The sequence below is a fragment of the Cupressus sempervirens genome, chromosome 2, assembly GCF_028749045.1.
Source record: "Cupressus sempervirens isolate cs-2001-9-10 chromosome 2, ASM2874904v1, whole genome shotgun sequence".
NCBI lineage: Eukaryota > Viridiplantae > Streptophyta > Pinopsida > Cupressales > Cupressaceae > Cupressus > Cupressus sempervirens.
The window spans coordinates 360,935,660-360,963,489 of record NC_143119.1 but is presented as its reverse complement, the minus strand read 5'-3'; the positions used below and the strand labels follow the sequence as shown (position 1 = coordinate 360,963,489).

Genomic DNA, 27,830 nt, shown 5'->3' with positions numbered 1-27,830 from the left:
TCCCAAGTATCAAATGCTTATAAGAGTGTTTCAAGGCTAGGAACCACTTCAACATCCTTTGCATGGTTTAGAGGTAATGTCATCGTGGTAGAGGCTTGTGCAAGGGAATGAGCCTCATGATTATGACATTTATACGAAAGAAAAACTTGCTTCTTCAACTCCTTACACTCAACTCTTCACTGAAGTTATTCTTCAATTCCTTGCATATACAAATTTATCACCTTGGAAAATTGTATTTGATCTTGCCAGCTGGGAACAACTGATTGTTCATTTTATTGTACCAAATCTAATGACAGTTCCATTTAACTAGTTATGGCTAGTTTCTTTCTAAAAATATCTGATATGATATATTTTTGTAAAATTTCTTGCAAAATATGCCCATTTTTCCTAGTCTGCATTATTTTTGTGGAGGATCTTGAGGTAAGTCACTTAGCATGGGTTGATTGAGTTTTATTATTTTATTATTTGCATTCTGGAATATGTATGTAGATGGATCAAATTTTCTATTATGTAGCTAAGATGTAATAAGCACCTTAATAAAGATCTCTAAATATAAATGTTCAAAAGGAGATATAAAGAGATACCTATTTAGAAGGAAAAGAAACCAACATTTACATTTCCTTGAAGAAAATTGTAGAGTTAGGGCATGTCAATAAAATCATAGAGCAAGGGCACAACACGACAACAAAATCACAAAGCAAGGGCACGACATGGCAATAAAATTGCATAGCAAGGGCATGATTCCAAAATTGTAGAGCAAGGGCACAACAATAAAACACAAAGATCATAAGGGCATGACAACCAAATCCTAGAGCAAGGGCATGACAATGAAATGCAGAGATATATCATAGGAATGAAATGCACCAAGCACATATGCATAATCACGAGGCTCATTCCCTTGTAGAAGCCATAACCCAGTTAAATATACATATATATCAACCCAGCTAATAAAAAACTAGACCCATTTAACTGGTTATGGCTTGTTTCTTTCTAAAAATATCTACTGTGATATGTTTTGTAAAATTTCTTGTGAACTATGCCCATTTTTCCTGGTCTGCATTTTTTTGTGTGGAGGATCTTGAGGTAAGTCACTTAGTATGGGTTGAGTGAGTTTTATTTTATTATTATTTGGATTCTAGAATATGTATGCAGCTAGATCAATTTTTTTGTTGTGTAACTAAGATGTAATAAGTACCTTAAAAAAGATCTCTAAATATACATGTTCAAAAGGAGATATAAAGAGATACTTGTTTAGAAGGAAAAGATACCAAAATTTTCATACCCTTGAAGAAAATCGCAGAGCTAGGACATGGCAAAAAAATCATAGAGCAAGGGCATGACATGGCAACAAAATCACAGAGCAAGGGCATGACACCAAAATCACTGAGCGAGGGCACGACAATGAAACACATAGATCACAAGGGCACAATAACCAAATTGTCGAGCATAGGCACGTCAATAAAATGTAGAGATCACAACAATGAAATCAAAGAGCAAGGGCATGTCAAAAAAATATAGAGATGTATCACAGGAATGAAATGCACCAAGCACAAGGGTACAATGACATTTAGAGCTCTCCACCCTCATTCGGAGCTCTCCACCTTCTTTCACGTGCAACTCTCCACAATCAAAACAAATTGGGAATGATTTATGTCATGTTTTCTTTTTCTTTTTTGTTTATACTTACGCGGGTGTTGCAATTACAACACTTACATCAGTATTGTGATGACATCAAGGAAAATTGCAAAAAAAATGAAAATCACCACAAATTACATTGTCGTTGCAATTTGACCCCAAATTTTGTAGTGTGAGGGAAATGAGGAAGAACTCACAACATCTTTTGTTGATGGTTACAAAACAAGACAAATTGTCATCGCAGTTTGACCCCAAATGTTGTAGTGTGAGGGAAATGAGGAAGAACTCACAACATCTTTTTTTGATGGTTACAAAACAAGAACACTTTCTATGGAAGGTATTAGTTTGATTGATGTGGCAAGGTCCTGGAAATGCAATCCTAAAAAAAGAGGAGATAATAAATGGGGGCCAAGGAAGACAAGCTATTGTCAAAGTTTTTCTTAGGTATTTTCTATTCCTCCACGTGCTTTTGATAAGTGGACGAACTTTTATTTGTCTAAGTTTTTATTATATAAACCTTTTTGTAATGTTGAGAGGGACATTGGTCACGATGATGATACTATAGTAGAAAATTGGGAGTCACTCAACTATAATCCTTGGCATGTCCAAAGACAAGCACATGCAAAAAATGATGAAGCTTCAAGTGATTCAAAGACAAAGGATAATGGAGTCATTCAAGAAAATATGATAGAACATGAGTGGGAATTTATGTCTGGGTTATGCCTTGGTCAACATATACTAGTTTCTGAAATTGAGATGTTGGGAAGAAGAGATATTGATAGAAATATGAATTGGTGTAGTGAATATTGGAGTGAAGAGCACATAACCCAAGCAATACATTTCATACCTGAAATGAAAAAAAATATGGATGTCTTATGTATGATGACATCCCACAGCGGATCAACTTCATAACTCTCAGTTAGAATCAACAAAGAAAATTCGCATTATTTTGACACACTACCATTGTAATCAAGTGGGAAATCCTTTATTTATGATAATTCAAGGAACAACAAGAACACACAAATCTTTTATGATTAGAGTCATCACTCAAGCTCTTAGAATGACAACAACAAAAATCCTTCCCCACTTCTATTGCATGCACCAGCTAGAGTTGTAACTTTTAATAAAGGAGCTTCTACCATTCATTCAAATTTATGGATACCAATTAGTAATTTTGTGCAGTTAGAAGGGAAAAGACTTACAAATCTTCAAAAAGAGATGGAGAATATCAAATAAATATTGATTGATGAAATGAGCTTCATTGGCCAAAACATGTTGGAAAATATTGATTGTCAACTCAGACAAGCCTTCCTGCAATGTACAAACATAGGCTTTGGAGGTATACCTTTCCTTACATCATATGGAACTATTAACATCTTCTAAATCGTATTAACATATGTCATATAGAATGAATATGTTATGATTTTACTACACAATCCTAACTTAAAATTTTCTAACTATCTTTAGGTGTATCTATTATTTTAGTTGGTGATTTGGGGCAATTACCTCATGTTAATGATAGACCAACATATGATAGCAATAGGGAAATTTTTTTACTATGGTAGAAATTCAAGACTATGGTTACAATAGATAACGTATTTAACAAGAAGGAGAATATATGCAACGACAATGATTTTGTTATCTTCTCACAAATCTAAGAGATGCAAATCCATGAATAGATGTTTGGAACTTGCTCATGACAAGAGCACCTATAATGTTAGTTGTTGTAAGAAATGATGAGCTTGATAAGATAGTGCATTTGTTCTCTACAAATGACAATATTTGTAACCATAACATGATTTAATGTTGTATTCTTTAAGACATCCAATTGAACATAGCCTTGCAACTAAGTGAAGGAATGGTAATAGAAATGAAGATTTCTCAACTAAAGAACTTGATACAAAGTTATTGTTTAGTAATAATGCAAGGGTAATGTTGACAAAAAATATATGGATAAAAGTGGGTCTTGTGAATGGATCACTTAGATATATCAAAAATATTGCCTACAAACCAAGAACTGCTCCACTTGAGCCACTGCCACATGTTATAATTGAATTTTATAATTACTCTAGGGAATACCATTGATGATCACCACCAAAAATAGTACCAATAACACCATTGCAAATAGGTAGGACCTTCCAACTACCATTAAGGTTGGCATGGTCATTAACAATTCACAAATGTTAAGGGCTATCTCTTTCAAAAGCCACAATCAACATGGGTCCAAAAGAAAGAGCAAGTTTGACATTTGTGGTTGTGTCCCATGTGAAGTCACTTGAAGGCTTTAGAATAATGCCACCCTTCACATATGACCGCTATGAGAAAATGAAAGGTAGAAAACAACTTTCAAAGAGTAAAGTATAAGAATGTAGACTCAAATGTCTTGAAAATCAATAATGTATTTGCAACTTATTATTAAATAATATAGAATTATTTGTTCTCCTATATTATGTGATCATCATCCTCAAGTATTATATTATTAATATTATTACACACATTGGTAGTTTATATTCCACACTTAATGATGAATAAAATTGCATATGCTCAATGTAACTTGATTACCTTATTATTTTAACCTTTTAATGGTTGTAAGATTCATTTGGCTAAAATTTTATTATACCAATTCACTAATTTCTAAATTTTACTATGATCATGAATTGGGTCCTTAAATTAAGGTTGCAGTAAGATTAATGCAAATCACAAAGACCACTGAGATTAAAATAAATCATAATAAAGAAAAATTAAAATATAATCCTAATATAAAGAGAAAGCAATTTTTCACAATCCATAGATAATCACTAATGTTATTGGATTCAATGCAAAAATAATGACACAATTGAATCCAAAACCATTACTGAATCCTAATATTACCTAAGGTTGCATACAACTCTTCCCCAAAACCACATTAAGCGTAAAATAAATGCTAATATAATTGTAAAATGTAACCCAAAGACTAATTATAATGTATAACATAATAGTTACCCAAACACTTAGTAAAATTGTAGCAATACAATTGTCTATAATTCCAATACGAGCACCACCCTTAGCATTTTTTTATAACCCTAACACCAATATTAAGTGCAACAATAACAAGTTAAACTTTAATGTAATACAAGCACTACCCCTAACCATAATCTTCACCTTGGGAATATAATTAAACTTAAGCATTCAAATACAAACAATCCTAACAAAACCAAATGTACCCAAAAGACAACCATAACTTATAATAAAAATCACCGTATTGTTAAAGAAGATGTGTGGGTTGAAACATTACAAACTACATATTGAACTTATCATGAGGTTGCCTCTAAATGTAGGCATGCCTTTGACATTAACTCTAACTTTAACCATACTTGTACTCCAATCCATTACATTATCCATTACCTTTGCCTAAGTCTTAAGAACACTTAACTACAATAATACATATAATCTCAAACCCTAACCATAATCTACTACTATTTGTAACCCTAATTATAATCTTAAACAACTACATGTTTGAGCTTTACTCTAATTATAACCCTAACTATAACCCTACTCCTAATTATAGTTGTAATTGACCCTACCTCTATGCCTAACCCTAACTCTAAACCTAATCCTAACCCCAACCCTACTTCCAACCTTAACCCTAACTCTAGACCTAAATTTAACCCTAACCCTAACCCTAACCCCAACCCCAACCCTAGCTCTAACCTTAACTCTAGGCCCAACCCTAATCCCAACCATAGCTAATTTAAGTCTAACTCCTAACCCTAATCCTGACCTTAGCTAATTTAAGTCTAACTTTAATCCTAAACCTATGCCTAAGCGTAAGCCTAACCTTAACTCTAGCTCTAGCCCTAACTCTAACCCTAACCAAAACTCTACTCCTGATTGTAACATTTTACGTAACAATAACCTTAAAATAAAAACAAATTAAAGTTATACAAATTTAACACCATATATAGAATTAAAAAAAAAAAATGTTGAAGAATAATTGATACTAACCTTATCAAAATAGACCTAAACCTAACTCTAACCATAGACCTAACCCTAACCCTGATCCTAACCCTAACCCTAACCAAAACTCTAGCTCAAACTCTATCCCTAACTCTAACCCTAATCCTAACCACTAACTCTAACCGTAACCCTAATCCTAACCATAACTCTAACTCTAACCCTAACTCTTAACCTAACCCTAACCCTGACTCTAACCCAAACCCTAAGTCTAACCTGAACCTTGACCCCTTACATAACTCTAAACCTAACTCTAACCCTAACCCTGACTCTAACTCTAACCCTAACTCTAATCCTAACCCTAGCCCTTAAAATATTTTAAAAAAAAAGTTATACAAAATTGAACACTATATATAGAATTAAAACATAAAAGTTGAAGAATAATTGATACTAACCGTATCAAAATTAAAAAATAAATGAACAAAAATAAAGATTAACATCAACTAAACTCACCCCTATAGAATATAAACTTTGTACTAAAATCTTACATCCTAGCTTGAAATCTATTCTTAAAAATATATATAAGCTAGTTATCCCTTAACAGAGCGTCATTAAATTTTCTCAAGTATTACTATTTTAATTTTCAGCGATGAAGATAAAGATGGTGATGAGAAGAAGAAAGTTCCCAAAAATGAGGCTAGGGGCATCACAACTCTTATTCATCCTACAAACAAAAGAAAAACATAGCAAAGATTCATGCCCAAGCACATGAAACTCTACATATTTATGAATTTAAGTAGAAGAAAAAATCATTGTAAGCATCAAATTCATTTTAACCTTATAGTTGAATATAAAGCATGAATTTAAATAAATGAACAAAAATAAAGATCAACATCATCTAAACTCACTCTTAAAGAATATAAACTTTGTACTACGATCTAATAAATGAAAATAAAATCTTCAAAACTGATTTTTTAAGATCAACATCATCTAAACTCACTCTTATAGAATTTAACTTTGTACTGCAATCTAATAAATAAAAATAAAATCTTCAAAACTGATCTTACATCCTAGCTTGAAATCTATTGCAATCAATATTAATATTAATATTAAATAGTGAAATTAGTTATAAGATATGCGGCTGCTCACTTTAACATTCCTTTCATTTCAATTTTGGTGCTCTTTATCTTTCAAGAGAATGCCCCAAAGAGTCCAATAAACTGCACAAGACTATCGGCACATTCATGCTTTGGTCAAAGGGATATACTACTACCAACCCAAACAAGGTGGATCTAACAAGCATACTTTGAGCAAGAATGGATAAATATTATCCTGGGAAGCTCAGTCCAGAATAGAGTCAACTGTATTGCCAATTCATTTATTTTCCTGTTAAAACCCACGATTCTGCGATCGTAGGCAGTTAGTTTGGAGCTTTAGCAGGTATGCTTTTAAATTAATCTCTCTCGCTGTTATCAAAAACACTGAAACGTGCACAAATTTAGTTTTAATTTTGCGTTGGGAAATAAAACATAGATGCGGTACGCCTGGATCGAATGATATCGTATTATTATTTTGATCATTTTAAAACACCGAATATAAAGAATTTCCTGGCTTGTTAGTGACTTGGATTATCTTTTTGGTTTTCGGTCTTTTACCTGTATTGTTTTGGAAGACGTTGATTATACGCACATGTATGAATCCGTGCTAGATGATTAGATGGCCAAGCTGACATTTGATGTAGGAAGTTGAATAGTGATTCAGGAGCATTTCATACTTAATTTTTGTTTACGTAATTTTAGTTTGTGAAAATTTGGTTGGAACTCAGTTTTGGAAGGTTGTGAAGAAAGTGATTGCTGGCAAAGTTTAGCAGAGGAAGGAATGACCCATCGGGCGCAGAGAAAAAGGGGTGGGTGTGCAGAGAAGTAAAATAAATTTGGTTCAAGCAGCGGTAAAAGGACCGGCAGGCTTAGGGAAGACCGAGCAGGGAAATGTATTGTATTCAAATACGAAAGAGGCAAGTACCTCGATGAAAAGGGGGATGTCGAGAGCATAGATATGGGATGAAATTCGAGGAGTCGACAGTTGTGAGGAGGGGTTGCGTAGGAGTTTTGTGTTGGAGTTGAGGAAAGCCAACTTCAAAGACGCCCAAGATCACCTGCATGCGAGAACCTGTCAAAGAGAAGTCAATGAGAGGAAGAGCATGGAGCAAGGGAAAAACCCTAAACGGACATGAGAGACCACATATGGAAACACAATGAAAATGTATTTACAATGAGAAGTAATGCAATGTGATATTGTGCGATGTGAAAATTCAAAATACAAAGAGGGAACTCGCTTATAAAGAGCTCAAGGAATCTTCTAGAACAAGCTAGAAGATGCTAGGAGATAAGTGTGACAACTAAGCATACAGCCACATAAGGTGGAAAGTCCTCAAACAATGTGAGAGGATAAGTATGACTTAAGAGAGAACAAACTCCCGTATTGTCAACAACTTATAACTAACTCTTAGACTACAACTAATAAATGAATGCATTTACCTAAGTAAGCTTAAGTAATAGAATAAATAATTAATAAATTAATTATTCACTCTAACACACCCCCTTAAGTTGCACTTAAGGAAATGCCTTAAGCTCACAAAACTAAGATGAATGCAGAATGGGTCCCGGCAACAAGGCCATTTTAGGTACCCATGTACAATGCAAGAGAATGCAACCTCTGTAAATGGGGAAAGAGAGAAAAACACGTGGGAAAAACCCTCCCCCAAAAAGAGGTAAGAACCTAGTGAAGAACTGAAGAAGCCTCCAACTAGGGAAATGTCCCCTAAAACAGGAATATGGAGTGATCATGAAGAAGCATCACTGAAGCATGAAGAAGCCGCAAATCTGCCAAACTGCTGATCTGAAAAACCTCCATGGAAGAAGAAGGCACGAATCGAGCATGTCTATATAGTAGATGATCCATCTCAACGAAATGCATAGGTAGCTAGCCACTGCAATCGCCTTGTATATAGGATCAACCACTAAATACATAGTTCACACCATCGAACCATTGAACCACGGATGCATCAGAACAATAGCATAACCCCCCCTTAATGCAGACGGGGTGAGATGACAGGCAACTGAGAAGGTGGGCCAAAGTCTCGTGCAGATTAACCAAGAACGAGGAGAGAGAAAAAGAGGTACAGACACCTATAAAGACATGGTCAAACTGACTCTACATGGGGCTAATGTTGTGGAAGGGACACTCACTTGACAAAGGGAGAAGGCCTAAAACAACAAACAACTATCCCCCCCATGGTGCTTTATGAAAATAGTGCATGTACAACTCACTCAAAACAACGTTCATGATCCCAGAATGCAAGAGTGACACTTTATCTCAGTGCGATACATAAAAGTGCTTCAAAATGATAGCTACAATGATTAGAACTGAAAATGAGCTGCAACAAAACAAAGTACAGCCTAAAAACAAGAGAATCATGCCAAGAAAACGATCTTCGGGCCTAAAACACTCAAAATATCCACCATATAGCAAAAACGCCAAAACTATGATAGAAAGAGCATGGGCCAAAAACTAAGAAAAATGACCACATTTTTGAAAAGATGATAAAACCAGTTTTTCAAAAATATAAATTTTTCAAAAAACGGGCATGGGACGCAAAAGACATGCTTGCCGGAGTAAAAAACATAACTTCGGACTTCAACAGAAAAAACGGGCAATAAAAAAGCATCAAAACCTGAAGATACCTGCATCAAAGTCTCCGTCTCGGAACCAGCTTTCCGGCGCTTCTTTCGGATCGAAAAAATACCTCCGTATGCAAAAGTTATGTCCAAAAAACCACAAGTAGGTCCAAAAGTGAATCAGGAGAGGTGCATGCAAGAATGATGATGCAGCGATGACGTCAGCAAATGACGGGCAAAAATTTGACGGCCCGTCAGCCGTCACAACAAAAAAGAGGCCACATGGCAGATCAGATGACGTGGCAGAAGTGCTGACTGGGCTTCGACTGTACCGAAATCTTTGACGCGGGCTGCTGTTAGTCATCCATGTGGCTGGCAGCGGTGACGGAGGAGACCGGTGGAGGCGGCGGGAAATGTAGAACCACCGAGAGAAGGAGGGCAGCGTCGGCGGAGGTGCCGGGAAGGAGCAGTGCTGGGCCGCAGCAGCTCTGCGGCGGCGCTGCTGGTGGCAGCAGCCGGCGAGCTGCACGGCGGCGGTCGCTGGGTGATGCAGCGGCGGCTACCCGGCGGTGCGCCCTTTTATTTAAATTTTTTTTTTTTTTTTCGACCTTGCGTCCATAGAGTCCGTACGACAGTGACTTGGAGGCTTAAAAAATTCTCCAAAAATGCCCTGTGTCCAAAATCGAAAAGCTTTAAATGAATCCTGAGTGCAAACGGCCTTCCGGATCCAATGGTGATGTCCGTTTGGGCCCAATGTGCTCTGAAAATTGCTGATCCCCTGATTTGAAGAAAAAATGCACAAACAAACTAGGGTTTGTGACTCCAAATCACGACTTCAAAACTTCTTCAACAAAGCAGCAGCAGGAAGGCTTTGATACCATGTTGGAGTTGAGGAAAGCCAACTCCGAAGACGCCCAAGATCACCCGCATGCGAGAACCTGTCAAAGAGAAGCCAAGGAGAGGAAGAGCATGGAGCAAGGGAAAAACCCTAAACGGACATGAGAGACCACATATGGAAACACAATGAAAATGTATTTACAATGAGAAGTAATGCGATGTGATATTGTGTGATGTGAAAATACAAAGAGGGAGCTCGCTTATAAAGAGCTCAAGGAATCTTCTAGAACAAGCTAGAAGATGCTAGGAGATAAGTGTGACAACTAAGCATACATCCACATAAGGTGGAAAGTCTTCGAACAATGTGAGAGGATAAGTATGACTTAGGAGAGAACAAGCTTCCGTATTGTCAACAACTTATAACTAACTCTTAGACTACAACTAATAAATGAATGCATTTACCTAAGTAAGCTTAACTAATAGAATAAATAATTAATAAATTAATTATTTACTCTAACATTTTGGGGAAGTCAAAATAGATCTTTGGAATTAAGTTTATAGAATCGAAAGAGGCGGAATTTGATGTTGTTTAATTCTTATCGAAAACTCGTTTGAGGAGGCATTCAACAGAGCCCGATTGGTTGGGAGAGTGATGCTTTTGTTTGAGAAACCAAAGCTTTCGAATGCAGAGAACGTTGGAAGTGACTTTGTTTTGGTTAGAATAAAGGAGATATTGTTAACAGTTATTTCATTCGTTGGAGTGTCAAGTGGAAGGAAGAGGCCTTTGACTCAGAAACAAGTTGGAGCCTGTAAACAATGAAATAAACAACTTGTATTCGTTTTAGCATGTAATACAGACATACAAACTTTCTTTGTTCATTAATTTGGATTTAGTTTTGTTTCAGACCTGTTAGTAAATCAATCGACTACATGAGATTTGTTTTGTGTAAACTGGAAGTTTTTGTCGCCATCGTCAATAATGACAGTTTGCCATTGGTTTGGAAATCGTCTGTCATCAAGTGGTATCAGAGCCTAAAAGGTCTGGGAAGAGGAAATTGAAAGCCTAAAAAGGTTTCGGTAACGAGGTAGTTATGTTCATGTGATTTTGGTTAGATTTGTGTATGACAATTTTGACAGGGTAACAAGAATAATGTGGTTGCCAAAAGATTGGGTAAGGGAGTTTGAGAGGAACCCTAGTTGAGGTATCAAGAAGTCAAGAAAAAGAAAGAAGGATTTAGTAGTATGTGAAGAAGGAAAGCATCAAGACAAAAGACAATATGAAGACAAATAAGAGCAAGCAAGATGCGGAGTTTGATTGAAAAATGGCAGGATTGAAGATAGATTTTGTGAAAGGTAAGATTTTGGTAAAGCAGCGGCTTGAGGAGCGAAGCTAGAATTATGTTTGGTGTTGGCCAATGAGAAGAAGGGTGAAATGGCCTATAAAGAGGATTGTTAAGAAAAGAAGAAGGCCAAAGATGGTTGTCTTGAAAAGAGAAGATGAAAATGGTTGGGATAGTAGAGAGCATAGTTGGAAAACTCTTACTCGGCGACAATTCGCCAAGCTTCCAAAATTATAATTGGGAAAAACTCGGTCAGTTTTTCAAAAAAACCCAGGAACCTAAAAAATAGCTTAAATTTAATTATTTTTATTTTTTCAAAATTCAATGAGAAGATGCATGTAATGAGTTAATTAAAGAGAACACAAATGAAACAAGCAGAGTTTAGATATATATAAATGCATAGTGGGTACAAAATCACATTCTCATGCGGAATGCTGATGGCGAGAAGCAAAATAGTAAATAGTTTCTATCAAACTAGAAGTAAATACATCATTACAATCACATCTTCCTCTTCCCAACTCTACTAGCTCTTCTAGTCAAATCCACCTTCAATAGCTTGCAATCACCTAACAAGAGCTTGGAAGCCTTTTTTTCTCTGCTACTCCATGTCCACAAAACAGCAAAACAGAACCGAGCAAAAAAAAGGCCATTTTTTGCCTTTAAATGCAGGTATACAAACACGGGAGAGTTTAAAAAAATAAAGTTACTGAGTTTCAGCCAAAAACTCGACGAGTTGTTGGTAAAAAATCGGCGATGTTTCCAGGGGCCGAGTCTTGGTGAGCAAAAAAACTCGGTGAGTTTTCCAACTATGGCAGAGAGTTCCCAAGTAAGAAGTAAGGGAAGAGGTGAAGGAAGTTCTCATGGCAGAGGACATTAGGGAATATTAAAAAGAATGCAGATTGGAAGAAGTGCAAAAAGAAGTACTTGAGGAAGAGAATAAAGAAAGGAAAGTGTATATGAAGAAGGCACTTTTGGAGGCATTTTGGTCTCTTATTCTATTATCTAATGTTGTGTGTGATTGTGTATATGTAAGAATGAGAAGCTTTTTAAGGGAGGTCAAGAACAAGAACTTAGAGACGAGAAGCAAAGGGGCTAGAAGAGCACCTACAAACAGAAAGAGGTGAGAAAGATAAAAGACAAGTTGCAGCAGTTTACCAAGAAGATAGGAGGAAACAGTTAGCAATAGAGGTACATTTCAAAGTACCTAAAGATGATAGAGAGAGTGAAGTTTTCTTGTAGTATAAAGAAGATTTTGAAGATGCCCTAGAGTTTTGTGATACCATAGGCAGTTGTAGAAGAAAGGATGGAAGTCTACAGAAAGGAAGAGTTGGCAAAAAAATAAAGATAAGAATGAAAGCAAATTTGGGTGGCAGGTGATTGCACAGGCAACTAGAAGTAAAAATGTTGATTTTGGTTATGCACGTTGAAATAATATTGTCGATATACAAGACAATAAGGGGAAGGATAAATGGGGAGATCATGGATATGAGGTGACAAGTTGGCTTAAGAAACCAGTTGTTAAGGAGCAACTGTTAAATGTAAACAAGAAAGTTGTCTCCATGGAGTTTATGACAGCAAACAAAAACCAAGCATGGAAGGTATGGCAAAATCCAATAGGAGATAAGAAGACAAAGCAATTTGGCAAGGAAGGAAGCATAGAGAAGATGTTTTAAGGTAGAGATCAGATCATGAATTATGGAGAATGTAATGTCCCCGTTTTTGGGCCAGTCTATGTAGTTGATTGAGTTAGCTCATCATAGTGACCCTCGTGATTTGACAGGGTGTTTTGGGGGTCTCAGTTGATTACTTACTATTTTTAGTAAGTCTATTATGGGCAGTTGCTATTTTTAGCAGCGTAGTGGATGGCTTGGCAGTTGGTGGTCACCTGCGATTGCTCAGGTTAATAATTACATGAGCTCTTATTTATTTATTCATTGAGTTGCATTATTATAATAATGTTTATATTATTATAATAATGACTTAAAGAGATATTTCTAAAAAGCAAGTTGGAAAGTTTCTAGTGTTGAGTTCTTTTGGGAAACTTCTATGTTTTCTGAAGTGAAATTTAATGGAAACTTTTGCCAACAAAAAGCTTATAAATGAGAGCTCTTTTCATTGGGAAAAAGCACGCTTGATTATATATTTGATTTTGTGCCTTTGTGGCTTTTGCTGATTTCTGATTTTCAAATCCCTTGCTGAGGTATAAGGGTTTGATTCTGAGAAGTTCTTGGTAATTGTGCTGAAGTATGCAATTGGCCAACTTTCTCCTACTATATCTTTTGTAGCTAAGGAGAATAATTCTGAATATTATATTTCTCATTGTAATTCGTTGCTGAAGTATAGCAGATGTGCAAATTCTCCTACTATGTCTATTGTGGCTTGGAGACTCTGATAATAAATGTTGACGTTTCTTGCTGCGATTTTACATTGGGTTTGCTGAATAAATTCATATGTGAAGCCTGTGAATTTGCAAGTACTGGCAAGTGTGGTTGAATGCAAGGGCAGATTGTTCATAAAGTGATTGGTTGGCATCATCATGGGACCTACATGCCACCCCCAGTCCTGCATTTAAGAAAGGACAGCTGTTTGAATACTGGAGTAACGCCTAACTGGAATTGCAATTAGAAACCAGCCCGTGAATGACCAGATCAAGGCGTGAGTGGTAGTTGGGTCTGAATTTTGGAGACGGCAGCTGCTAGAGTTGTTGTAGAGGCCGAATTCAATGTTGTAAGAGGGATTTGTGCATATCCGCATTCTGCGATGAGGAAGTCAACTGCAAATGAACACTAGAAGGGACGGCTATTTCACAATATTCAATTCAGGTTCCAAATCGCTATTCAGAATTGTGTTGAAATTATTGGCAAGTGTTCTTCTTTTTTCAAATTTAATAAATTGGCAAACGATGATTTGAAAGGTTTATATTTCTTGCAACTTACCTGGAATAATGAATCATGAAGGATACTGGAAATTAATGTGATCGGATGTGTTCCGTGCAAATATTTCATTCAGTACAATTTAATTATCTTTGTTTTCATTTTTAAAGTTCTTGAAGTTGCTGATTTATATTTACCAAGGAAAAACAAATACAATAATTAGTGACCTTTGAGGAAATTGCAAAAAACAATAAGTTGTGCAAATTGGGAACCAGTTCGGCTTTTTACAGAGAACACGTGCAGAAATAAAAAGACATCAACCTAAAGTTATGAATAGTAAAGTGAGGATGGTCAAGTGTGGGACAGAAGAGAAAGAATTTGGTGTTGCAAGACATGGTGATGGGAAAGCAATTCAAGGGAATAGAAGATGTGAAGAAAATTTTGATGAACAAGGAAGCATGATGAAATCAGCAAAAGATGATAAAAGGACATCGCAATGAGGTAGACAACAGGTGGAAACTTATGAAAAAGAATTTAAGATGGAAAAAGCATTGTCACACTGTGAAGATGGCATGACACTAGAAGATGGAAAGGAAAACGATGGTAAGGAACACACAGGAGTAGCTGAGAAGAAGGAAAGAGATAACGTAAATGAAGATGAAGAAACATAGGCATTGATTCATGAAATACCAAAGACGAAGATTGAAATAATTATGGGAACAGCTTGGGAGCAGTTTGAGGAGTATTCATGCAAGGTAAAAGATAGGCAAGTTGATTTTGGTGATTTAAATTATAAAGTAATCAGATCTTTGAATGTAATTGTTGACAAGAAGAGCTTAAAAGAGGAAGATGAAAATGAGGTGGAATTGATGGATATTTGAATGTAAGATGGAGTTTTGAAGACTTGTAGATAAGAAAGACATTAGAAAGATAAAATATAAAAAGAAGGAAAACAAACCAAAGCAGATTGAAAACTTCAGAAATAATAATTATGAGTATGGAGTGGAACCAAAGAAGCAGTTATATGAGAGTAATGAAAAAAGAGTGGACAGCTGAAACATGGTATAATAATGAGAAGAAAAATGAATAGCAAGAAGAAGTTACAACAGCAAATGGAAAAGCAGATGTAGAAGCAGCAGTGTTAAAAAACTATACAAGTACACAAATGCATGATAAAGAGGTTGCAGAGATGGAACGGAAAGAGGAGCAACCAATACAATTTATGAGGAAGATTTGTTGATAGAACAAGCACGGAGGGACAAGCTTGGAGGAATGAAGACAAGTGGAACATCGAAGGATGTAAAGATGAAAATTGCAGCCTCTTTTTATAAAAATATATAATTTATTTTTTACCCTAAAAGTTTTTTCGAATTGCATTCCAGGTTATTTCCATGAGTTTCAAATGCATTTCCTCCTTTGGTTTGACTTCCACCTCTGGTATTGTACCATGAAAAATTTAATATCTTTTCCCATTAGCTTTGCATGAGCATTTTTAAAGGGGTGGTTCATGTGTTTTTTAAAATTTACACATTAAAATTTAAAAGAAATGAATAAAAACTTCATTCACCACCAAATTCTCCTAGAAGAATTTAACTTAGTTCAAGTATGCAAATGGTTTGAATGCCATTAAGGTATTACAAAATTTAGTCCTAGCTTCATATTGGAATTATTAAAATTGATTAAAATTAATGAAATTAGAGACAATATTTTATTATATAAATCTCTCTCTCTCTCTCTCTCTCTCTCTCTCTCTCCCTCTCTCCCTCTCTCTCTCTCTCTCTCTCTATATATATATATAAAATGTTCGTGGTACGTAAACGTGCATATTTATTTATGAATATGTATAAATATAGCTGTGTGCCATATTACTATGGTTCACACCTATATTTGTATATATACATACATAGTGCATACATATATGTATACGTACTACATATACAACATATAATGAGGAATATATTTATTTACATTAAAACATTATTATCGAAGTTATCAACTTAAATTCCCAATAAAAATTGAGGTCAAACAAAGGTCTAGACCAAGATGTAAAGTCCTAACAACTAAGATACTGCAACCACTGACAAAGTAAAACCAACTAGGGTTCTAGTCCACTAAACTAAATAGGCTTAGTATTGACCTCAGCTTAGCCAAAAACTTACAGTTCAGAGATTCAGTTAGCTCTTGGCTCATGACCATGTTTGCATCCCATACCTGGTGATACTTTTCCTGCCTCCTCAGAGGACGGTCCTCTCCTGCAACCACTTAGTGAAGAACTATAGTTAGTCTGAAATCATCATATTGATCATAATATATGTGAAATAAATCAAATCTCAACTCTAGATTATGAACACAACATAGTATCATTTCTCTTATACAATCTGAACCGCTGTCTCATGGAAAGCTGAAAAATACAAAACCTAGGGCATCAAATTATAACATAACCACTGTTTCGTGAAAACAGGGAATATAACATCTAGGGCATCAAATGTTAACATAACCACTATTTTGTGAAAACAGGAAATATAACATCTAGGTCATCAAAGCAAACATGATAAGGTTTCAGTAGTCAGGAAGGATGTGATAGAATTTTGAAAAATGAAAGAGAGCAGAATTGCAGAGAGTGTGAGCGAGATTGAATGAGATTCGGATGTGTTTGCTAGACTTGAGTTGAATGGCAAGAGCACTACGCTGGCAGATTCTAGGAAATGTAGCATTTGAATGGTCTGTTGAATTACACATTTTTGTAGGATGCTAGCGCACCATGCAGAGGTTTGTGTGTAGCATTTCCATTATGTGTAAATGGGATTCAGAAACCACTGATAAAGTATATTTTGATTCAAACTTAATATTTCCATGTCATGATACCATAAATTAATGTCATGCCCTCAGTTATAAATAGAAGTTGAATCTCTAATATCATTACCAACTTACCAAGTATTAAAATAGTACTTCTATGATTAAGGTTAAGACAATGCAAAGCTTAATTGGATGATTGCTTTGTATGCTGCAAATATTATCAAGTGCCTGGGATATTACTTTATATCTGCCGAGAGGAATATTGGAAGCAATGCGTTAATTGAAGGTTCTGTTTATTAAAGTTGGGCTATATATGATGTTTCTGCAATAATAATCAGGATGATACACTACTGTGTTTCATGTGAACTGTACTTGCGATAGATCCCTTGGAAATCGTTATTGACATTAAGTTTATGATCGCTTCTAATAGTAAGATTAAAATCGTTGTTTACACCAAGGATGAATCACTTCTTTAAAGATTGTTATTACTGAAGCAAACTTGTTAAGGAATCAAATTATAAGGAAAGGCGCCTGTTTTCAGAAAGGTGACGTCCCTTCATCCCTCTTAAGGGATATATATATATATATATATATATATATCTGATTGATCTTTTCTTCCCTTCCATGCCTTTCCACAAATGAGTGACTGCCAATATATATATATATATATCTGATTGATCTTTTCTTCCCTTCCATGCCTTTCCACAAATGAGTGACTGCCAATATATATATATATTCTTCCCTTGCATGCCTTTCCACAAATGAGTGACTGCCAATATATATATATATATCTTCTTCCCTTCCATACCTTTTCACAAATGAGTGACTGCCAAAATATATATAAATAAAACAGTAGCCAGCAATTTACATATGCAGAAACAATGATTAGCTTCTTTATATGACTTTTTACTGCATCTTGTCTGATGTTAATAAACACTGAAACATTAATTTAACCTTGCAATAGTCTGCCTTGAGGAAATGGGAAAGAGTCTACAATAAGGGAGAACTGCTAACTTGCTAAGGGCATCTGTTGCAGTGGCAATTAAGGGAGAACAATTATGAGGGCACCCTTGTGCACTGTGAGAGGGAGAAGTGCCAAGGGCACCCTACTGCAAGTACTTTTCCAACTCCTTTGTTGAGGGACTATTGGTGAATCATAGTAACTCCGACCATAGAAAATAGAGGACTGTATGGTGGGAGAACTGCTGTCTTAGAACACCCAACTATGTCTCCTTACTCCACATCTTCTATATATATAAATTTGTATGTTGGCATTGTGTTCATGTGGTGGATACGGTATCCAAATTACAGATCACATAATAATAGTGAATTTTTTTGGTAAATCCTAACCCTTATCTGTTTCAATTGTGATTTAGGGAAACTTTTAGGGCAAATTAGAGAGGAGACATTACATTCAACAATAAAATTTCTCATACTAAAGAGGAGGTTTCATGTAATGTAAAATTTGCAGGGGTGTTCAATTTCCGATACCGCAGCTAGATTACCTTGGGGGTGTGACAAGTGACACCCCAAATTTTTTTTTGAAGTTCTCTTAACCAATGACCCTTATTTTGCTACAAACTCTATTCTTTACAATTCAGTGTCTTTACTGTGGTTACCATAAGTTTCTAGCTTAGTCTCATGCTTCTTATTTTGTTGTAAACAGTGATATGCGTAATATCGGTTTGTTGTTATATTTATTCTTAGTTCTGCTGCCAGTCTTCTCTTGTTGTCCAAGTTGTCTTTTCTACATTTTTTTTGGTCATGATTTACGTGTTAATATATCTTATTGAAATGAAAAAAATTCCAGCTATTTGTGGGCTGCGTAAAAACTACAGAAGTTTCTAGAGCCAGGTTAGCTCATCCTTATTTTGAAAACTTTCTTTGCTGATTCTGTCTTAATTTTAAATATAATTCAGACAAATTCATACAGAAAAAGAAAGAAAACCTGTATGGTATTTTTTTCTATGCTTCATTGTGTGTCATAATTAATACTACATTTCATTTTTCACATATATTTTGTTTTGTGGTTGTTCCTAACAGTGGATTTATTAGGAGCTTCACATCTCAAGTGAAGACATCTTTTTTGAAGATGTAACAAGCTCAAAGTGGCAGTTATTGCCAAAGTCCATTTTTTCAAAATTTGACAGGGAAAGCACTTGACATAAATATGAGGCTTCAGATAGGGAGGTCAAGTCTTTGAAGAGTTTTGCTTTGTTTGTATGCGTAAATTGCTTTTGTATAACTTATTTGAAGAGTTTATAACTTCATGGCAACATTTCTTTACAAAGCAATTGGAGATTGACAAATCTAAGCTGTTGTTTCTGATAAAAAACAGTTGAACATTTAAAAAAAAAAAAGAAAAAAAAAAAAAAAAAAAATATATATATATATATATATATATAGTTATAGTTATAGTTAATAAACTTATATATATATATATATATATATATATATATATATATAGTTATAGTTATAGTTATAGTTATAGTTAATAAACTTATGGATATAATCATGGATAGAAGTATGCTAAAGACAATCTGTATGTATATATATAGATAGTTAATAAACTTATGGATATAATCATGGATAGAAGTATGCTAAAGACAATCTGTATGTAACTATATATATATGTATGTATGTATATATAACTATATATAATAAACTTATGGATATAATCATGGATAGAAGTATACCAAAGACAATCTGTATGTAACTATGGGAAGGGATTGGAAAGTCGGGGTTGGGGGAGAAGGGAAGGGAGAAAACTATGGATATTTGGTAAAATATTGAAATGGATGCAAAAAGGTTGATGTGTTGTTGCAACTTAAAAATTCACATTCCATTTAGTCTGTTAGTCAGTGTGCATGATGTTCTTTTACAACCTGTTTAGTACCATATTATATTTTTGATGATTCTGGCGAAAGCTGTTCTTTTTGACATTGACCATAGAAGTTTCCCTAGAGCATGTTAGTAATTGCTAAGATGTCTTAATCACATTGTCTTGCTAAATTATTGGTGATTTATTTATTCCAATGTCAATTTTACCTAAATGTTGTTTGTAAGTTTTATCTGGATTGGGCATTTCAGGTCAGCAACATTTGTAAGGTTTATCTGGGTCAGGTTTTTCAGGTCAGCGTTCAAAATGGCAGCACAAACTTCCAGCATGGTTGGTCAAGTTCAATTAGCTCACCGTTTTGATGAAAGCTCCCTTATTCATTATGCACAGGACCATGTTGAAGGCTTCCCCCATCCTTTGGAAAATTTCAAAATTTTACAGGTTATTCATCTTACATTTTTTAGTTAATTGGTAATTGTGATGTGAATATCAGGATTTAACTGTGTGATTTTGAGTCAAACTCGATGACCCATGTTTCATGAGTAGTGATTCAACATGAATCCATCTCTCATGAGAATAAATGGAACACTTAGCACTCATTGGATCTAGGTGATGCTCACAGGGGTGAAGCACCGGGACTTCCCGGGAGGTCACCCATCCCAGTACTACTCCAGCCTGAGCGCGCTTAACTACGGAGTTTCCTCCACAGTTAAACCCAAAGCTTGCAAACCCCATTTGCAAGCTTTGGGTTTAACTGTGGAGGAAACTCCGTAGTTAAGCGCGCTCAGGCTGGAGTAGTACTGGGATGGGTGACCTCCCGGGAAGTCCCGGTGCTTCACCCCTGTGAGCATCACCTAGATCCAATGAGTGCTAAGTGTTCCATTTATTCTCATGAGAGATGGATTCATGTTGAATCACTACTCATGAAACATGGGTCATCGAGTTTGACTCAAAATCACACAGTTAAATCCTGATATTCACATCACAATTTGACTAGCTGTGGAAATCATCTCCTACTTATTAATTGGTAATTTGTTTTTTTAGTTTTTTTTAGTTTTTTTTGTTTTGACCTTCTAATGGCATGAATGAGGACAAATTATAACAGATAAATACATGTGGATTTCCATTGTTGGAGTGCTGACCTTCATTCTGTAGTTTCCAACATTAATGATTATCAACTCATGTGCAAAGGTCTTGCAGATATTATATTGGCAAGCCAAACAATTGAACCGTATCCTACTGTTATTCAGCATGGTCAATATGGCCTATGGAATATCCATTGGAGAATAGCCACTTGATCTCCCGAATAAAAATATGTTTTTGACATTTATTTCCTGTGCACATTGCCTTCTTTTAAAATTTAATGAGAAATAATGAGATTGCGAAGTCAATGGTATTCATGAGGAACTATCTGCTGATCCCTAAAATTATGTATCCCTTGGGATTGTCCTGTGGTTAATGGTTGAAAACTCTGAAAGAAAATTTGAGACTAAAGATTGAAGCACCAAATACCTAATAATTTCCTATCTAAAGTAAGTCATATACAAGCATTTCAGTGGGTGGGCATTCCTTGTTTCTACTCATTCAGTGTTCTTTTGAATAGTCTTTGTTATTGTAATGAAATAAAGTTATCTGGAATTGGATTAGATGTTTTAAGATTGCCAAATAGTTTTACTCTTTTGCCACGAATTAATTCTTTTGCAGTGTAATGCTTTTATGTAATTATAATTTGTTTGGTATTTATTTAACTTTGGAAAGTAGTTATTCTTGACTCAACCGTCAATTACATTTGTCCATGTGGAGTTGTTTCTTTGATGATCTCTCACTCATGTTATTGTAGTAATTACAGTAAAGGGACACAAAAAGAATATAAGTAATCCAATGCAATTTTTTGAGAAAGGATTCTAACACATCCGCAAGAGACTTGCACCCCAAAGTCATGCTTTGAGATTGGAATACATTTTTGGTGTACATAGTGCCTTATAAGCCTAAGTTTACACTGCTTACCAATGTTAAGCCTAAGTTAAAACTGCTTACCAATGTTAAGCCTAAGTTAACACTTTTTAGCAATGTGGGATATGCCATTTCAAACACCTTTTTTTCCAAGAAACTAGAACTTCCACAAAATCACATTGAGTTTTATAAAGAAAGAAAGAACACTAACATTTACAATTTTGCTATTAATCAAATGCTACAGGACTTTTCTCATTTTAATTTGTTTTTTCATTGTTGCTGGGATTATTCTATATATATTTTACCATACCAAATACAAAACAAATTGAGGAACAATATTTTTGTCTCATGTATAGTGTTTTTTTTTGGTAAAGGGCCTTTAATCATTGGGGAGCATACACCATTACCTCAATACTATATTCTTTGTTGAGAAGCTAACCAACTCTTCTACATATAGTTGGATCACTGAATGCTTAAAGTCCAATTACTCCACCTCTAATAAGTTTTTTTTAGCGTGGGGTACATGCTAACCTGGGCTTTGAACCTCCTTGTCATGGAGAGGGTTGCCTTAGCTTACTGCCAGGTCGCACCAGATGGATAAATTTTCTGCACACATTCAGTTTCTTGGGAATTGATATGATGTTCTTTAACACTAGTTATGGTTACAATTATATCAATAGTTCATTACTAATTGTCTCCAGCCTCATGAAATTCAATCCTTTCTCTTAAACATTGAACTTAGTAACTATCACTTACATGCTTTCCCGTAGAACACGACTAATCATTTTACATTTAGATTTGATCATTTTTTAATATTGTTATTTTTCTCTTATACTTGAGTTTTTTAAATGCAAACATTTCATGATTTTGATATAGTTTGGCCATGGACAATCGAATCCAACCTTCTTCCTGGAAGCTAAATCATATGCATCGGTTAAACGGTATGTTTTGCGGAAAAAGCCTCCTGGAAAGCTGCTTGAATCTGCTCATGCAATTGAAAGAGAATTTCAGGTATTGAGTGAACTCTATTTATCTTTTATGCTGCTGGGACAAATAGAACTCTAGATAATGCATTATGTTAATGATTTGAATCTTAGTTGAAATAAATGACTATTTTTGCATTAAACATTCATAAATTTGTGCAATTCTTAAGATATTGAAGGAAGTGTTTAATTATAAAATATCATTGCCTCTTGCCAATTTAATATGTGATTGAAGATTCCTGCCGGCATTCTTATTTCTATTGTTATGAGGACTAAAATTTAATGTCTTATGATTTATTGTCTATTTACTAGAACACATTATAAATAATTATTCTTAGGTATGGCATTTGCTTTGGAAGTATTTGATATAACACTTGGCTTTGTCATTGGTAAGTACTTACATTTGTTAGCATGCTATGCCTATTTATGGTTTCAATGTATGTATAAGGAAATATGTAAAACAGTAAAATAAACATTTAATTTTGAAGAAATCAAGAAAAAACTCAACTATAACTGATGGTCCTGTGGGGTAATACCAAAGTGCCATGGCTAGTCCTTTAAGTTGTGAGATCTGGAGATTAACAAAGATAAATTGCAGTAATCACATTTTATTATCAGCAGAACGGGTCATTATATACCATGCGTCCAATCAGATATATGTAATTTGAAAGAAGCATCTCTACTAATTACTTCATTGAAAATTCTGCATAAATGTAATATCCCCATCAAAATAGGGTATATAATTTTTTTTTAATAATAATATGATATTAATAATCATAATATAATATATCAAAATATTGAGAATTAAATATTGTTATATAAAATGATAAAACATAATTAATAATCATTATATATGTGAATATATTATGCCTAATATATGTAATTTTTTTTATAGAAAAAATAATAATATAATAATATTAGTATTCATAATAAGAAATATAATTGATATAACACACACATATAATTTGATTGGTAAAAAGTGGAAGCCAATATTTTATTAATCATTAATAAAGTTTTACATGGTTCCTCCATTCAAACGAGCACTGGTAGGAAAGAACGGAGTCAAGAAAACCTCCAGTCTTGCTCGGGGACATACGTTCACTAAAGATACAAACAATAATATAGGGCCGTACCCCTATTTGCAAAATTATGGAGTTGTGAGGATTTTCCTTGATCTACATAATTTTAACATTTTGATCTTCCTTATTTAACAATATCTATATTTCCTTTTGTTATTTGTGCTATTTGCTACTTTGCCTTCTCGATTCATTTCCCCTTTTGTTTGGCCTGCTCACAATTATCTCTTGACCAAGTTAGAATTAGTCAATAAAGTTAAAAATAGCTGTGCTATATCTTCATATATCTTACCAATCAACATATTGATAAAAGGATTGTTAGTCTAATCACAATAATTAATTTATTTCAACCTCAAAGCTTCATTAATATTACAAGTGTACAGACTAATTTTTAATCTATAGTTATCTGTTTTATCCAAAATGATATAAATTATGTAATATTATGCTGCATATTAACTCTCTAAGATTATAATTCTCATTATTTAGTTTATACATATTATTAGATTGAGATGGTAATTACATTCTAGAACAATTAATATTGACAAGTAGGAGATATTTTCCACAGCAAGTCAAGTTGTGATATTGCTATCAGGATTTAATTGTGTAATTTTTGAGTCAAATTCAATGACCTATATTTCATGAGTAGTGGTTCAAACAAACCCATCTCTCATGATAATGAATGGAACACTTAGCACTCATCGAATTTAGGTGATGCCCACAGAGGTGAAGCACCAAAACTTTCCAGGAGGTCACCCATCCTAGTACTACAGCTTGAGTGCGCTTAACTACAGAGTTTCCTCCATGGTTAAACCCACTGTGCTTGCAACCCCATTTGCAAAACCTTCACCAAGTGTTGTGTGCCTTATGAGCCATTCATTAGAAAGCCCCTTAAGCTCATCAACTGATTGGTAGGAGATATTTTCCACAGCAAGTCAAATTGTGATATTGCTATCGGGATTTAACTGTGTAATTTGAGTCAAGCTCATTGACCCATATTTCATGACTAGTGGTCAACACGAACCCATCTCTCATGAGAATGAATGGAACACTTAGCACTCATTGGATCAAGGTGATGCTCATAGAGGTGAAGCACTAAGACTTCCCGGGAAGTCACCCATCCCAATACGATTCCAACTTGAGCATGCTTAACTACAAAATAAACCCAGTTTTCTTGCAACCCCATTTGCAAATCCTTCACCAAGTGTTGTGCATTATGAACCATTCATTAGAAAGCCCCTTAAGCTCATCAATTGATAAGTAGTAGATATTTTCTACAACAAGTCAAATTGTGATATTGCTATCAGGATTTAATTGTGTAATTCTTGAGTCAAACTTATTGACCCATATTTCATAAGTAGCAGTTCACACGAACCCATCTCTCTTGAGAATGAATGAAACGCTTAACACTCATTGGATCTAGGTGATGCTCATAGAGTTGAAGCACCAAGACTTCCCGAGAGGTCACCCATCCTAGTATTACTCCAGCTTGAGCATGCTTAACTATGAAGCTTCCTCTATGGTTAAACCCACTCTGAAAAGGAGTTTTGAGTTGGAGCATGTTCGGTCCACACTAACTACAGATCTAGTTCAGTTGCATATTGTGGTAGTTGGTGGTGTGTTTGCTTCCACGATTAGGGATAAGGGGCGTGACGATGTGATAGTCACATCTGTCCAGGATATGGGTGTAGTAGGTATGGAGGAGGTGAGAGCATCAACTAAGATGAGCTCTCATGGTGATCTACTTCCTTCTGCTAGAAGCGAATCTATTTCTTCATCTCATACAATCGGTAGCATTGGACAATTAACAGTGCCACATTTTCAGAGGGATTGGTTGTGTCTTGCAGGGGAGTAGGTTGATGCTTCCACTTATAATTTCTACTGTACATAATCTTTCATGGAGTATTTGCTTGAGAGTTCGGATTTGTGGGAGGATCCATACATACTATTTGAGGTTACTCTCATTCGGGGCCCTCGAGGTATATGCCGATTGGTGGGGAAGATTGTAGAGACCTTGGATACAATGCTTTCCAACCGAGGTTTTGAGGTTGGGTTTATTGAGAGGATTGCCCAAGAGCTTGCCCAGCCAATAGGCGTGCGGAGTGAGAGATTGGAGTCGTCTCATGATTCTCGGTTTGCTATTGATGAGCCATTGCCTGAGTTTGGGGCTTTCTATTGGCATTATACAATGGGTTGTGCTCATCATTTTGCTTTTGACCCACAGATAGCATTTGGTTTCGCGTTGATGTGGTGTGGCTTTAGTATCATACCATCCATTATGGGATGGGTTAACACCATCTTTTGTAGATGGGAATCAGCAGATGGAAGTTAAATCACTTGCAATATCTACATACCCAAGACAACTTAGTAGAGATTGGAGTTGGTGGTAGTGTTTCAGGTACCTATGATTGTTACCATCTTCTTTGTGCTAAGTGTCAGTTAGATGGGGACTCAAAATTGCGAAGAGTTGGTATTTCAGTTTGGTTGAGTTTTGATGAGTTGTTGCCTCTATCAAAGCTTACAGTCAATTTTCATATGATTTTTTTGTTGATATCCATTAATTGGGTGTTGGTGCTACAAGGGACAATTGTGTGCGATAGAGTTATTGTCCAGTCTCACCCTTGGGATCCAGGTGGATTGTGGTGCAAATTTTTACTTTGGAATTGCTTGGGGACAAGCAATCTTAGGGAGGGAGGATTATAATGTCCCCATTTTTAGCAGGTTCCTGCAGTTGGCTTGGTCGGTTCATCATCGGGACCCTTGTGAGCTGACAGTGGGATTTGAGGGTCTTAGTTGTGGGGTTATTAGGCTTTCCAACAGCCTATGGTGAGTTTTGGCTTATTTTTGAGGGACTTACTATTTATAGTAAGTCAATAGTTGGTTCCGGTGAGCTCAGTTGAGTTAGAGGAGTCAAGTGATGCTCTCAGTTACTATTTCAGGTATGCTAGAGTCTCACTCACTTAGGCCACCCGTTATTTATATTGTCTGTACTTAGGGGGAAACATGTTTTTCTCCCTTGACTTTTCTTGTGCTTGTAATATATTACATGATGGATGAAAGAGTTTGTAATCCCCCATTTCCCTATGGGAGAACTCGCTTAGTGCTACAGCTTCATTCACTTAGGCAATCCCTCATTTATATTGTGCATACCCAGGGGGATACATGTTTTTCTCCTTTGACTCTTCTTGTGCTTTTAATATATTACATGATGGATGAAAGAACTCATAATCCAACATTTGCCAATGGACGAGCCTGTTTAGCGAGTCCACCTCATTTGGTGAATGCCCTTCCAGTTTCAAGATGCCTTTCTCATTTGGCTCCATCCCTCATCTTCCTTCATCTACTTTAGTTAGCTCTTCCATTGATTATGATCTTGAGGAGGATACTAACTCTTCACTCATCACTTGTGTTCTAAGGTCAATAACATATTTTCAACCTCCACTCTCTGTAGGTAACATATTCTCTTTCAATTGTGGTTTACTTTGGCGGTGATAAGCCGCCCTCTCTCGAGAATCGCATCGTAACCTTTCTTCTTCAGGGAAATGACCACAAAATCTAGAATGAAGGGTTGTGTATAGATAGTTACCCTTTGTACCATCAGGGTTTTGATCGGCTTGAAACCATGTTGGTCGACACTCACCAAACTTAATGTAGATGGCTAGAACATTGTCTTTCCCAATTTATTCCACCTATCCTCGGGTAACACGTTCACCCATTAACCTTTGTCCACAATGGTGTCCATGAGGATGGTTCCTAATATGCCCATATCTACTATGGCGAGGTGCCTTTTGCTATTCACTGCTAAGAGCATTGGGTTTGTTGAAGAGCTTATTGGAATCTTCATGTGGGTTGCCGCCGTATGGGTAGGCATGTTTGTGGTACTTATGAGAG

At 35.5% G+C, this 27,830-nt stretch overlaps 1 protein-coding gene across 3 annotated transcripts in view; it reads left to right on the top strand.

The window, feature by feature from the left end:
• The first annotated feature begins 6,661 nt into the window (after nt 1-6,661).
• Nucleotides 6,662-27,830, top strand: part of IBR3 (acyl-CoA dehydrogenase-like protein) — a 403,438-nt gene continuing 382,269 nt past the window's right edge. Inside the window, exons 1-3 of one of the 3 annotated variants that reach the window (XM_089813746.1) lie at nt 6,662-7,008; nt 20,224-20,371; nt 22,760-22,894. In XM_089813746.1, coding sequence (XP_089669872.1) covers nt 20,237-20,371; nt 22,760-22,894 — 270 coding nt within the window. In that variant the 5' untranslated portion in view covers nt 6,662-7,008; nt 20,224-20,236. Of the gene's footprint in view, nt 7,009-20,181; nt 20,372-22,759; nt 22,895-27,830 lie in introns of all 3 variants that reach the window. The other 2 variants (XM_089813745.1, XM_089813744.1) reach the window with 2 other exon arrangements.